Below are 13,709 nucleotides of genomic sequence, written 5' to 3'. Positions count from 1 at the left end.
ACCAAAAGTGTTTTTTCCTCCCCCTGACTAGTGACAGAACACAGTATTTTGATTATGTGCTAGATTCACATTTTTCAAAAGTCAGATAACTATACACTTAGTGTGGGCACATTTTAAACATGTAAATTACACCTCTAGAAGCCAATTCAATATGAACAAAATGAGAAGAACTCAGTCTTTGGAGGCAGAAAGATGCTAGTTTCTACCTGGCAAATCCTTAAATCTCTCACTTGCAGTTTCACCTATGTAAATACGGTTGTTTTGCGCAATAAGGGTTTAGAGAAAATGATAAGATAAAAATGCTTCACTCAGTGCTTTCACAAAATTGATGTTGCATGATTAAGGCTTTTCCTTCCAGTATAGCTATTTCTGTATTTGTCACACCTCCCTGTCCATCAAAAAGATAGTCTTGAGGATAGAATATGTGTGCTATCTTTCTGTTTAATTGTGTCCAGCATTGAATAAAGCACAATAAATATTTGGTCTTTATGGCTGAGAAAGGCTCGTTTTGAAGAACAAATGTCCCATCTTAAACTTCCTCAGATGCCACATTTGTATGTAAACACCTGAGTTTGCTAAGGCTCACTGCTTTAAAGTCTGACAGATACTAAACTTGGTTAGTGGTTCAGCTATGACTTCCCAGAGCATAGTAGCACTTAATAACACATCTTTCATTACAATTGTTCTTTAGCTTCACAAGGGTTATCTGTTTTTCTTTAGAGCAAGTGGAATCACTGAGCTGTTTTCTTGACCAATAATTCACTCTGTTTTCCGTGGTTCAAAGTTAAGCTTTTATTTGGTTTTAAATTAAAAAAATAAATTTCATTATTAAATAGTGAGATGAATCTAACTAATGTTCAGACAGCAGCTTACTTAAGAATATACCACCAGGGGTACAATTAAAGGGGTGGACCATCTAAACTAAAAGAACTTTTATGTTGTCGTGTTTGTTAAAAGTCCAACATTGGCATAATTCAAAAGAAACCAAAATACAAAGTTTTTAATGTTTACAACAGATGGAAGAAGTAAACCACTTATTCTACTGAAATTGCAAACTACTTTCTTCTCAGTGCCAGTCAGTTTGGACACTATACCACAGTGCTAATGTCATCAGGTTCGTCTGCTTTCTTTTGCCTGCTTGGCAGGGATTTCAAGTATTCAAGGTGTCTCCGTGCATCCTCCTGGTTTTGCCTGACATAATATACCACATATGAAATAACCATGGTGAACCAGCCAAACATGGTGACCAGCATGGCATAATCAGTAGTTTTTTTAGGGAGGTTACAAAGGTCAGCATCATTGGCAGCATTGAGGAATGGTCTTCCAGCATGCTCATCCAACACAGAGGTCTTACAGATCACATTGTGGGCTGTCTCGTGATTGGAGGCCATGCTCCTCAGAACTTGCTGTAGCGTACAGTCACAGTGCCAGGGATTGTTGGCAATTCTGGCCCTGGCCTTCAGGTTGTTGAAGGCATTTTTGTGCACGCTTTGAATCCTATTGTCAGACAAGTCCAGACTCTGCAAAGTTTCAGCAACTCCTTTGAAGGCATGCTCATCAATAAATTCAATGCCATTTTTGGACAGGTTAAGAACTCTCAGTTGATGAAGGTCCTTGAAAATCTCGTTGGGTATAGATGTGATCTGATTGGAGTCCAGATACAATAAGACCGTCTCAGGAGGAAGATCTCTGGGTATTTCCTTGAGATTTGCATTGCTACAGGTGACATTTAAACCCCCAGAGGAAGAACAAAGACAGCCCTTGGGACACATACTGGCAGAATGAAAGCACAGTATCATAAGAACAAAACTTTGTAGGAGGAGACACATGGAGAGGGAGCGAGTTAACCACAGGTCTACCAGATTCATGCTGGAATGTCAGCATAATCACAAGCCCATTCCTCATTTATTCCAACAAGTGTGGCAATGCTTCCAACCCTGTCCACACTGTTGACTTCCTTCTTCTGTGGTTCAAAAGGCTGCAGCTAATACATCCGACTCTTCATTATTCCTGTCCTTGCTTGAACACCTAAAGGAAAGGGAAGCAGATGCAATTAGTTCTTTGCAAAGGGAGGTGCATGGCAATTAAAAGAGTGCTCAGGCGTCTGGCATCCTAGGTAGGCAGGAAGGGTAGTTATGCAGGTAATTTCCATTAGCACCACTGGGACTTATGTGCCTAACGGGAGTCTCCTGTGCAAATCCCCGGTGCTGGGAGAGAGGACTAGCAGTAAATGACAACATTTCCGAATTCTACCTCCTTGTTTCAGGTTGAGCAAAATTAGAGCAAACAGTCCCAGTTTCTTTCATCTCTACCATTCCTCTCCATAGCCTGGACCCTCTCAACATTCTACAACAAAAACATTTAATGATGTCTTTCACCCTTCGTACAACAACAGTTTCATTAATGCAATTTAGCCCTGGAACTTGGGCAGAAATGAGAAATAATTCTAATATTTTATGGTTAATGATCATTAACAAGAATATCTGCCATCCTTTGGAACAAGTGCCCAATGTGGAATATTGTCACTAAAGAAACATCTTACTCCAATGAGAAAATGAGTGAATGCATTCCAACATTCATAACAAAATGCTGCTGGGGTGGACAAGCAAGGACCTTCAGAAGAGTTGCTTCTCTTTTGACATTCTAAGATTACAATGTACTCCTGAGGATGCTTTTATCTAAACTTCCATGGATTCTCTCTGTGTTTTCTAAACAGCATATATCCCCTCCCACTAGATCTGCAAACAAATATGACACACATATATACAGTTTTTTTAATATAAAAAGAGAATTAAGAAATTAGCCTGTAAGATTTCCCTGACAGATTATATATATATAATATATATAGTTACTATATATATTTATATGATATAGTTACTACACACATATATATATGTAGTTACTTTTTATGTAGTTACTATATATATATATATATATATATATATATATATATAGCTACTGCTAGTGTTGGAAGAGACCACAGAAATTGCAAACTAAAGTGATATGATGAAGGTTATAAAGCTTACTCAACAGCATAGAGAGGAGATGAAAGTATTAAGTTAACTCTAAAAACTATTCTCCAATTTAGAAAGATGAGGTGTTATAGATGAAACCAATTCATAGAGGAGACTAGTGGATTTCAGAGGGATTATGTGTCTTGCCCAAGGTCAAATAGTTTGTAGGTGTAGGGACAGGACTAAAGCCAAGGCCTTTGTTCTGACTCATTAATCTCACAACCCATTCCGCTACCCCCACAGCTCTCTTCCCAACCCATCTGCTCCTTGAGGATAGACAGGAACCAGCCAGCATTGCTTGTGATTTCTAATGCTGTTGTGTTGCAGCCTAATCCTTTGTGCTGTGAATCTTGCTCCAAGTTAAGTGCCCCATGGGGCTCGATTGAGGAGGCCTTCTGCATTGGGAAGGGAATCCATGCCTGATTTTAGAAGATTCCCCCACAGGATCTGAGAAACAAGGAGAACATTCACTTCTTGCATAGCAGTGAGCATCAAATGAATTTCTGCATGAACAACAAATGACTTTCTGCAAACTTATCTTTTATAAAGATCCCAGATGGATAAATACAGAGGGAAATGACTCCAAATGTTACCAAACTCACAGAAGAGATGATTAATGTGAGCTGAAAACATAATGAACTGGGTTGTTAATCATGGAAAAAATGAGATTAGCAACAGCAGAATGGAGTGGATGTGCTTTTGGAATGCTGAGTCCCTTAAATGCCAGAGAATGCTAAAGAAGGGCTCATAAGCTTGCAAAGCCATCTATCAACAGCTCATTTCATTTACAGTGAATGTATCCCTCCTTTTTATGTTTGCCTTCAAAACTGCATTGCATGGTATTTAGGGCCTCCAGTAATAAACTAGATGGGAGAAAGAAAGAATAAACAGATGAATAAGGGAGAAAACTCAGGGAAGAAAGAGAGGAGCAGAAGGCTAAAGCAAAGATTGCTGCACGGTGGACATAGGAGGACATGGGAGATGGGAAACATGAAAATGAAAGGGAAAAGGCTAAGTAGGTGAGACCACCCTAAAACCTAGTGAAAGGCAGGAAGGCTCCCCTGGAAGACCCTTCCCATTTCTCCTGATTACCTGTGGAAGTGTTCTTTAACTCAGACTATAAGCTCCTTGAAGGCATGGACTTGTTTCTGCATCAAGTAGAAACAACAGTAAATAATTAAAAAGTGGAAGGTTCAGTAAACTTTTATCCCAGCTTCAACTTTATTAGTACTGTGCTCCTGGGCAAGTTATTCAACCTCTCTAACTCTCATTTTCTTCATCTTCATTCGATGATTAGAAGAGCACTTAATTACAAGATTGATTTGAGAATTATATGAGCTGATTCACATAGAGCACTTAGCATAGTGTTTTATGGGTAGTATGAACTCAATATTTGTTAAATATACTGATTATTATTATTCTCAGATACATTTACAACGTGGAGCATAAGGCTTGGCAAATAGTAAGGGTAAATGAATATCTGTTGCTTTGATGAAATAATAATAATTTGAAGGGTATAGCTATACTTTGGATTCCCTATTTTGATTATATTTATTATTTTGAGGTGGGTATTTGATGCAGTGGTTAAGATGCCACTTAGGATATTTGCATTCCAGATATGGGAGTGCCTTGTTTGACTCCTGGCTCCATTGCTTCCAGTTCAGTTTCTTGCTAATGCACACCCTGGGAGGCAGCAGATGATGGCTCAAGTACTTGGGTCCCTGCCACCCATGTGGGAGACTTGGATGGAATTCCAAGCTCCTAGCTAAGCCTGGTCCAGCTGTTGTGGGCATTTAGAGAATGAGTCAGCAGATGGCAGATCTCTCTTTATCTGTCTCTGTCTCTTTCTATATCTCTGCCTTTCAAATGAAATGGAAACAAATAATACAAAATAAAACTAAACATGGAATATCAAATGTCTATAGGTTTTTCATGGCAAAATGCTGGACTTTGGAAAAGTCATTAAAAAAGCAGGCTCCTAAGAAATGGAAGGAAGAATGGAATTCTTTTTCAGTAGCTTCCTCAAGACTTAACCATTGTTTCTCCAGAATGAACAGTCCAATGGTCATTGTTTCGCACAGAAAATGGTTAGGAAACAGCTTGAGTTCTCACTATTAAAGCACAAGCCCTCTTGAGACAAGATCAATCATGCCCTGAATGATCCACCCTTACACTAGATGGAATGTTGTTAGAAGTACATTCAAAGAGGTTGGACTCAAGCTAAGTATTCCCTTCTCTCTCTGTGATGACTGCTGAAAACAGCAGAATATCCTGGAATTGGCTAGATTGCTGGACCACCATGACTTCACCTCTAGAGCCTCCTACCTCAGTCAGGATAAAGTTATAAGAGTTGCACAAGAGATGTGTACAGCTTAGCCCCATAGACTTATATGTTGAAATTTAATTCCTAATGTGAGGATATCTGGAAGTGGGGCCTTTGGTGGGGGTGAACAGGTCATGAAAGCAGAGCCCTCTGTAGCAGAATTAGTGTCCTTATAAAAGCATATTCAGAGAACCCCCTTGCCACTTCTGCCATGTGAGGACACAGAATGAAGACAACCATCTATGAACCTTGAAACATGCCCCCACCAGAGACCAAATCCTTTGTCAACATGATCACGGACTTCCCAGACTCCTGAATGGTGAGAAATAAACTTATGATGTTTTAGCAGCACAAGTGGACTAAAATATATGTCCAGAAGTTAAATAGCAAAGTCAAGTTATCAAGTCAAAGTCATCTTCACCAAGAAGGATGAGAGAGCTGCCTCTCTACGCCATGATGTTGAATCACTAGTTTCCAAACACTTTATCAGTTTGACACTGCCTTAGTGGATGAACCAAAAGTGGCTGTTGGAAAAGGAAGACATGAGACGAGGTGCCTCAGTGAAGAACATGGTAGACTCCTCTGACTGGTTTTCATCCAGCAAAGCACAACACTCAACGGAGTGGCGAACCTCAGCCTCCATCTGCTCTGTTTCCAATTCCATCTCCACACAAACCCAAAATTGCAAATAAGCTATGCTTCTGGCAAAGAGAGCCCCTGTAGGAACTTCAGAATGAGTGAGGGGTCATGTTGGTGAATACAGGAACAGCAAAAGCAGCCACTGCCTGTCCTCCTGATAAGGAACCAGTTCCTCTAAAGGGATGGACCAAGTTAAGCAGCATTGTTTCTTCTAATTTTCTCTCTGCAATTCTCAACTCACGGGACAGCCTGGTCCCCATCCACAAGGACCCGTCAAATATATCTGGATGTGGTGTTTGGGTATAAGCTGTGTGCTCCAAAAGAGAACCAAAATGTTATCCAGACTCATGTTTTGTTCACATTTTCCTGCCACACAAATTCCTGAGCTATAACAGTTAATGTTGGGATCGGGCAGCAACCATTCAATATTGTTTACAGAAGGAAAAGAAAAAGTTCACTTAGCAGACGGCTCATTCAGTGAGAAGACAGTTCATTCAGTGGCAGATTAACAACTCTGTCTTGCTTTCAATTTCTTTTTTCTCATCCTTCAAGGATGGTCCAGGATACTTAGGATTCTAATCCAAACGCCTTTCTTAGCCCTTCCAAGATAACTGAGGATATCAATTCAGAAAGAAGTACTAGATAGACCAACTTCTTTCAACAATGTTCTATGACACTCTGTTTCCAAACAGGAGAGTTTAATTAAAAAGAAAAAAAATTACCAAAACAGGAAAGTCTTTTAATTCACAACACAAAATTCAAACTAATGTGGGAAGGAAGCTCATATACCTAAGTACTTAAAACTGACATATTCTGTGTGGCATAATTAATAAGACTATACACAAGGTCAAAGGATAGATGGCAAAACATGGTGACAGTTTCTTAAACATACAAAAAGTAAAAGAGTAAGAAGCTTATCTAATAGAAAAATGGATAGGAAAACTATATATGCAACCAACAATGTATATAATATATACGATTTATACAAAATAAGCTATATGGAAAGATTCTTAGTTTCCATGAGCAGTAAACCATATTTCAGGTGAAATACCAATCATCATGGTAAAAATTGTGAATATTATCACACGTTAGTAAACTGGAAGAACAAAGCATTCTCAAACACTTAATGAGAAGGTGGACTGGTGAGTTCTTTTTGTATTAGCTATCTGGAAATATCCACCAAAATTTTATAATGTAAGAACCAGCTTGTGTTGGTATCAAAATGTCCAACGTTGACCCTCCTCAAAATAGCTTGATAAAATGGGTACCATAGGGATAGTCATGTGGGGCAGCAGGTTAAGCTGCCGCTTATGACCTCCTCACCCCGTATCAGAGTGCTGGTCAAGTTCTGGTTTCTGTGCTTCCAATCTATCTTCCTGATAATATGCCTGGGAAAGCAGCAAAGCTGGCCCAAGTACTTGGTCCCCTGACACCCACACAGGAAGCCAGGATAGAGTTGCAGGCCCTTGGCTTCAGCCTGGCCCAGCACCAGCTGTTGCAGTGTTTGGAGAGTGAACCAGCGATGAAACATCTCACAGTATGTCTCTTCCTCTCTCTCTGTCACTCTGCCTTTCAAATGCACCAATAAATATTTTAAATGCTATTTACAACATGTTAATGTGAAATTTTTTAAAAGGGGTTAATATAGAGATGTAGGTGTGTAATTAATATGCTCACTTGTTTGAATGTTTCAGAAACTTTAATAATGGCTAACATAGTGAGTAGTGGAACTGAAAATCCATAGGGGGAAAGGAGCAATTGTCTTTTAAGCTTATACTTTTCTGTGTTTTTTTTTAATATTTATTAATTTATTTTAAAGACAGAGAGAAAGGGAGAGAGAGATTCCATCCCCAATTCACTACCTAAATGGCCACAACAAATGGAGCTCATCCAGACCAAAGCCAGGAGCCAGACACTCCATCCTGGTCTCCTATATGTGTGGTAGAGGCCCAAGTACTTGGATCATCTTCTTCTGCTTTCCCAGGCACATTAGCAGGAAGCTGAATTGGAAGTGGAGCAGTATAAAGGTATATTTTGCCTTATTTTGTAACAAGGAATAAAAAGATCACACCACAAAAGGACCAGGGATTAGCAAGACAATGAACCCAAATGTAGTTCCTCAGAAAAATAACTGTTCAGTGCATGAAAAGGTTAGTCAATGATGGCCAAAAGCAACTGAGAAGACAAACTTTAAAAATCAGAACATGTGTCAAAATGAACATATACAAACAGACAACAGTCATTTGCCAAAACAGGACTCTGACCTATAACCTGCAACAGCCAGCTTAGAAGGCCAAGCAACAACCTGTGCAACAATTGCCCAAATCAACCAAGACTTGCTCAATCACTGACAGATGCTTACAACTTTGGACCAATGGGACAAAGGCAAATATGCACCCCGGCCAATCCACAGGATGCGGTGCTTCTACTTGGGCTGGTCTCAAGACCTCCAGTTAGCGATGAGTGCAGACCCGAAGACTTTATTTTTCCTCCACTATGAGGCTTTTACACTTCTCTGCCACCCTTGGAGTCTGCCAAATGCAAAAGATGCTCGCTGGTTCCCTTTCTGTAGACACTTCAGAAAGAAATAATCTTTGCTTGATCCCAGTTTAGTGGTTTCCATTTATTTTCACAAAATCTAAAGTTTGAGGACTTGATATTTTCAAGGCAATATTTCCAAAGTTAGCTTTTATAACCCATCATAGAAATTCTATCCTGAATTCTTCATATCATCAGCTTCTCTGTAAACTAAGTATAGGTTGTACAAGCCCTATATCTGTGTGTTTCCTGACCCAAAAAATTACGGAAACAGAATGGTGGCATGAATAATTCAGATGAGTGAATTGTAGGGAAATTTCCTCCTGGCTGTTCTTTGGGCTCATGTTTATAGACACAACTCCTTCATTCCCACTTTTAGCTTGGAGTCAGACCATAGATGCTAGTTCTGCATGTACGTTCATAAGCCCCTTCCACAAGAAAATTTAGAGGAGGTATATCTAAAAGTAAAATTAAAAATTTCACTTTTCAGCTCCACTCAGCAACCTCCGTCTCCACAATAAACCACCTGTTCTTCCCTCCTGATCTCTCAAAATGAAAGTTTTCATTTTCATTCTCCTTCCCACCTTGCCCTTGCTTTGCATTCCTAATGCCTCCTTCCTTATTTAAACCTCCAGTATTTTGTTCTGAAAAGGGAGAATAAAACTGTCCTTCCTAAGCTGCCTTGTGTCTGTTCTCTGTCTCTACTTCTGTTCCCCAATGTTGGGTTAAAGCAACACTCTGTGTCATCTTCAGATCTAAAAGCTTTCATGGCCCCCGATTGTTCACAATGACTTGCTCTTCCAGCTGTATCTCCCACCATGCTTCACAGACACCAAAACCCGAGCTCAATAAACACATACCAAATAGAAACTAGATGGTCAAAGAAGGAGGTACCTTTCTCTGAAGGGAGGAGAGAACTTCCACTTTGATTATTGCCTTGTCTAAATAAGGTCAGAGTTTGTGAACTCAAGAGGCTTCCATAGCCTTGGCAGCTCATGACAAGAGCCTCAGGTGATTACTGACATCTTAAATAAGAGTCTCAAAAATAAATAAATAAATAAATAGAGTCTCAATTGTTAAATCAACAACAGGAGTCACTGTGCACTTACTCCCCATGTAGGACCTCTGTCCTTAATGTGTTGTACTATGCGAATTAACGGTAAAACTAGTACTCAAACAGTACTTCATACTTTGTGTGTCTGTGTGGGTGCAGTCCGTTGAAATCTTTACTTAGTATATACTAAGTTGATCTTCTGTATATAAAGGTAATTAAAAATGAATCTTAATGAAGAATGGGATGGGAGAGGGAGTGGGAGATGGGATGGTTTGCAGGTGGGAAGGGGAAAAAACTGCTATAATCCAAAATTTGTACTTTCAAATTTATATTTATTAAATAAAAGTTTTCTAAAAGAAAGTAGATGGTGAATGGTTCTTTATTCTACACATATGACATTAGTCAGAAATCATGCCAACTTCTCTAATGTGCAGATTTACTGATTTCAAATCCAGTGTTAAATATCTGGTCCATGACTGACAATGGCTGTGATCATTTATTCAAAGATATGAGCTGACAAAGCAACAGACATAGGAGGAATAGTGGAGACACATTTAAATGGAGCTGGTTTCAGATCTTAAAGTGTTTAAGAGAGCTCTTTTTTTTTTTTTTTAATTTTTTTTGACAGGCAGAGTGGACAGTGAGAGAGAGAGACAGAGAGAAAGGTTTTCCTTTTGCCGTTGGTGCACCCTCCAATGGCCACCGCGGCCTGCGCGCTGTGGCTGGTGCACCGCGCTGATCCGATGGCAGGAGCCAGGTGCCTCTCCTGGTCTCCCATGGGGTGCAGGGCCCAAGGACTCGGGCCATCCTCCACTGCCTTCCTGGGCCACAGCAGAGAGCTGGCCTGGAAGAGGGGCAACCGGGACAGAATCCAGCGCTCCGAATGGGACTAGAACCCAGTGTGCTGGTGCTGCAAGGCGGAGGATTAGCTTAGTGAGCCGCGGCGCTGGCCTAAGAGAGCTCTTGAAATCTCCCTTCTCCAATAAGATAGCTCCTACTGTATGATTTACTGTTTTCTACTCATATTAAAGACATAAACTATTTTCCCTATTACAGACAAGGGTAGGGTCAGGTCATCCACTTTTAAATTCTCACATTGCCCATGATAAGAATTCAATAAATATTTATTAACATGAATTAGAATCCATTATGATTTTATCATAAAACAGCTATTGTTTACTTGCTATCTACTTGCAGAGTATTTGCTATGTGATAAGCCAATCTAATTAGATAGTAAAATAAAGATTCGACAAGGTTCTGGTCAAATGGACATAGCATTCTAAAGTGAGTGGATAAGGAGGCTTGGCGGCACTTGTGCTAACAGCACTTGTGAATCTAACATCTTGCCTACTTTGAAGGTAAAGAAGGCCAAGAGGTATCTTCCTGTTGCCACCTAAAGAAGAGAGAATTTATTACATAATTCTAGAGCTGGGGACCAGAAGAGCGCAGAACAAGAATCAGTAACCTATTGTTTGGAGGTGGAATTGGGTGATCTTTTCCCGAGCCTGTACCCACAGAGTTTGTCAATGGGGGTATGAATCTATTTCCAGTGGGTCACTGGGGGAAAGACAGCCACAAGAGGAAATTCTGTCGCTCGAGCTTCACTCTCCCAAATGATTCTTTGGTAGGGGAGAGGGACTCCAGCCATAAGAAACTAAAGAGTAAATGCTAAAATCTGGGTTACATGGCTATCTGGAATGCATCCACAACCAGAGTCATGGGAGTTGTGTTGGGATGGGAGTGAGGCATGAAAGAATCCTAGGAGAGAAACAACTTGCCCAGAGATTATGAACCCTCCATTCTGTCTCCCACCCAGAGCAGCCGACACCCAGTTGTGCTGACCTGGGGGTGGGTTGGAAGAAGAGGAGAAATCAAGCTGAATTCAGAAGAGTTGAATATTAAATGAAACTTACTGTGTTTGCTAATGTCTTGGATCAGGCATTTAAATGACCATATTTAATTTTTACTTTGGTAAAACTTTTTTTGTAATTTAAAATAATGGTAAAACAATCGATTGCCTTAAATCAAGCACAACAGTATGGGGATTTTTTTTTTTCTTCAGGAAATAGAGGAGGATAATCAAGAGAATAGAGACTAAAGGGATGGTGGAGACCAAAGTCAAGTTGTATTTTGTTCTAGCTACACATACATCACAAATCTGAAAGACAGTAGTTGTGACCCTTGCACAGATAAACAAATTGAGCTGCTAAGTGACAGGCAAGATTTTTCTTTCTTTAAGATTTATTCATTTATTTGCAAGGCAGGGTTACAGAGGGAGAGGGAAAGACAGGTAGAGAGAGAGAGAGTAAAGACCAAGGAATAAGGAGTAAAGACCAAGATGAATTTTACAATGAAGTGATTGCTGCATGCTGTAGAGAAAGGCAGGTGGTAAACGGGGAAGAAGCAACAAAGACGGAAATGTGCTTCTCAGTCAACTCTGAAGTGAAACGTGGGTCTGGCACTGTGGTGCAATGGGTTAAAGCCCCGGCCTGACGCACCAGCATCCCATAGGGAAGCCACTTCAAGACCCAGCCGTTCCACTTCTGCTATGGCCTGGGAAAACAGCAGATTATGATCCAAGTCCTTGGGCCCCTGCACCCATGTGAGAGACCTGGAAGAAGCTCCTGGCTCCTGGCTCCTGGCTTCAGATCGGCTCAGCTCCAGCCTTTTCAGCCACTTGGGGAGTAAACCAGCATATGGAAGACCTCTCTCTCTCTCTCTCTCTCTCTCTGTGTCTCTCTCTCTCTCCTCACTCTCTCTCCCTCTTTGTCTCTGTAGCTCTGCCTTTCAAATAGATAAATAAATCTTTAAAAATATAAAGTGAAACATTTGCTTTACATTTGTGAACAACTTTAGATGCCTGTGGGGCAAGTGTATGAATATGCTCTGATTTGATCACCTGTAAACAACTCTTTCAGATACACATGGTGACATCATCAGTCTTATTTCAGTCCGATGGAGGAACCCCACAGGGTGGAGACCCCTCAAAGACCCCCACTGGTTTAGCGGAAGCACTGGATCTTAGATCACTTCAACCTTCATTGGTTTATGCATCTCTCTTACTGGCCACTTTTTGACATAAAGAATCTGGCAACACAAGAGCTGACTTTCAAATGCCAAAACAACCCTCTGCTGCCTTCTTTATATAAACTTTGAGAAAGTCAAGGAGGGAGACCACTTTCTCTCCTATTAAAATTTCTTAAAATATATGAAACTTTTGTCAAAATGACATGAAATCCATTTGTTCTGGATTTCAGTCAGTTTGTACACCAGTGCTCCTCTTTTGAAAACCATTTCACAAAATAAATCTTCAAGGAAAGCCTCAACATATTGGGAAACTTTTCCTCTTCTGAACACATTGCTTCCATCCTACATGGTCTGGTGCTCGTAGATCTTTAAGGAGGATGTAGTAACTCCTCCTACCCGTGAACCCACTGGAAATATAAATAAATTTTAAAACCCACTCTTTTCAAACCCAGCATTCACCTCTCTGGTGCTACTGAGCAGACTTTGCTGACATATATATTTATTATGCAACCTGCTGCAAGTTTATAGGGAGACAGAGTGAGAATCCATCCATCGTGGTTTCTTTCTGCTTCGTTATTACAATTCCCAGCAAGCGCCTGTGACATTTGCAGCAAGGAGAGCTCTGCAAACTTTTAACACAGAATCTGCATAAATGTAGGCTCCCAAAGGCTCAACAGAGTCCAGGATAACTTGAAATCTGCCTCTAGAAAGTTCTAGCTTATGCTGAATTCGCTTATGTTTCTGAGTAGGTTGAGCAACTGTTACCATTTTTGTAGGAAAAAAATCATCCTACTTAACCCTGCATTATTCGTCTTACACTGGCTTTTCGAGAAAAGTACAGGATTGAGAACCAAAGCAAAGGTTGAGAAACCGGATTCAAATCTCATTTCCAAGGAATGAGAACCAGGAATTTTGAAAATCACACACGCATTTCCAAGCTTTAGGTGCCCCAGAACTATCATCAATAGCATCCACATCACTGGGTTCTTCGTAATGGGAAAAAATGAAATACCCGTAAGATGTGTTTCAGAAATTCGCATTGACTGCTTAAAGAGTGGTCTGCCATAGATTTTAGAGCTTTTTTGTTTTCCTAAATCATTCTGGTTTGAGAGCC

The 13,709-nt window shown here is 40.3% G+C and overlaps 1 protein-coding gene across 6 annotated transcripts in view; it reads right to left on the bottom strand.

Annotated features, from left to right (window-relative positions):
* Positions 1-767: 767 nt before the first annotated feature.
* LRRC3B (leucine rich repeat containing 3B) overlaps positions 768-13,709 on the bottom strand; it is a 107,355-nt gene continuing 94,413 nt past the window's right edge. For 4 of the 6 annotated variants that reach the window (XM_008266076.4, XM_008266078.4, XM_008266077.4 and 1 more), the window contains one exon: positions 768-2,028. In XM_008266076.4, the coding sequence (XP_008264298.1) occupies positions 1,089-1,868 (780 nt within the window). In that variant the 5' untranslated portion in view covers positions 1,869-2,028 and the 3' untranslated portion in view covers positions 768-1,088. Of the gene's footprint in view, positions 2,029-4,106; positions 4,163-13,709 lie in introns of all 6 variants that reach the window. The other 2 variants (XM_008266075.4, XR_011388227.1) reach the window with 2 other exon arrangements.

The sequence above is a fragment of the Oryctolagus cuniculus genome, chromosome 4 (assembly GCF_964237555.1).
Source record: "Oryctolagus cuniculus chromosome 4, mOryCun1.1, whole genome shotgun sequence".
NCBI lineage: Eukaryota > Metazoa > Chordata > Mammalia > Lagomorpha > Leporidae > Oryctolagus > Oryctolagus cuniculus.
The sequence above is the reverse complement of the archived record's forward strand: the minus strand, read 5'-3'. Positions and strand labels throughout refer to the sequence as shown.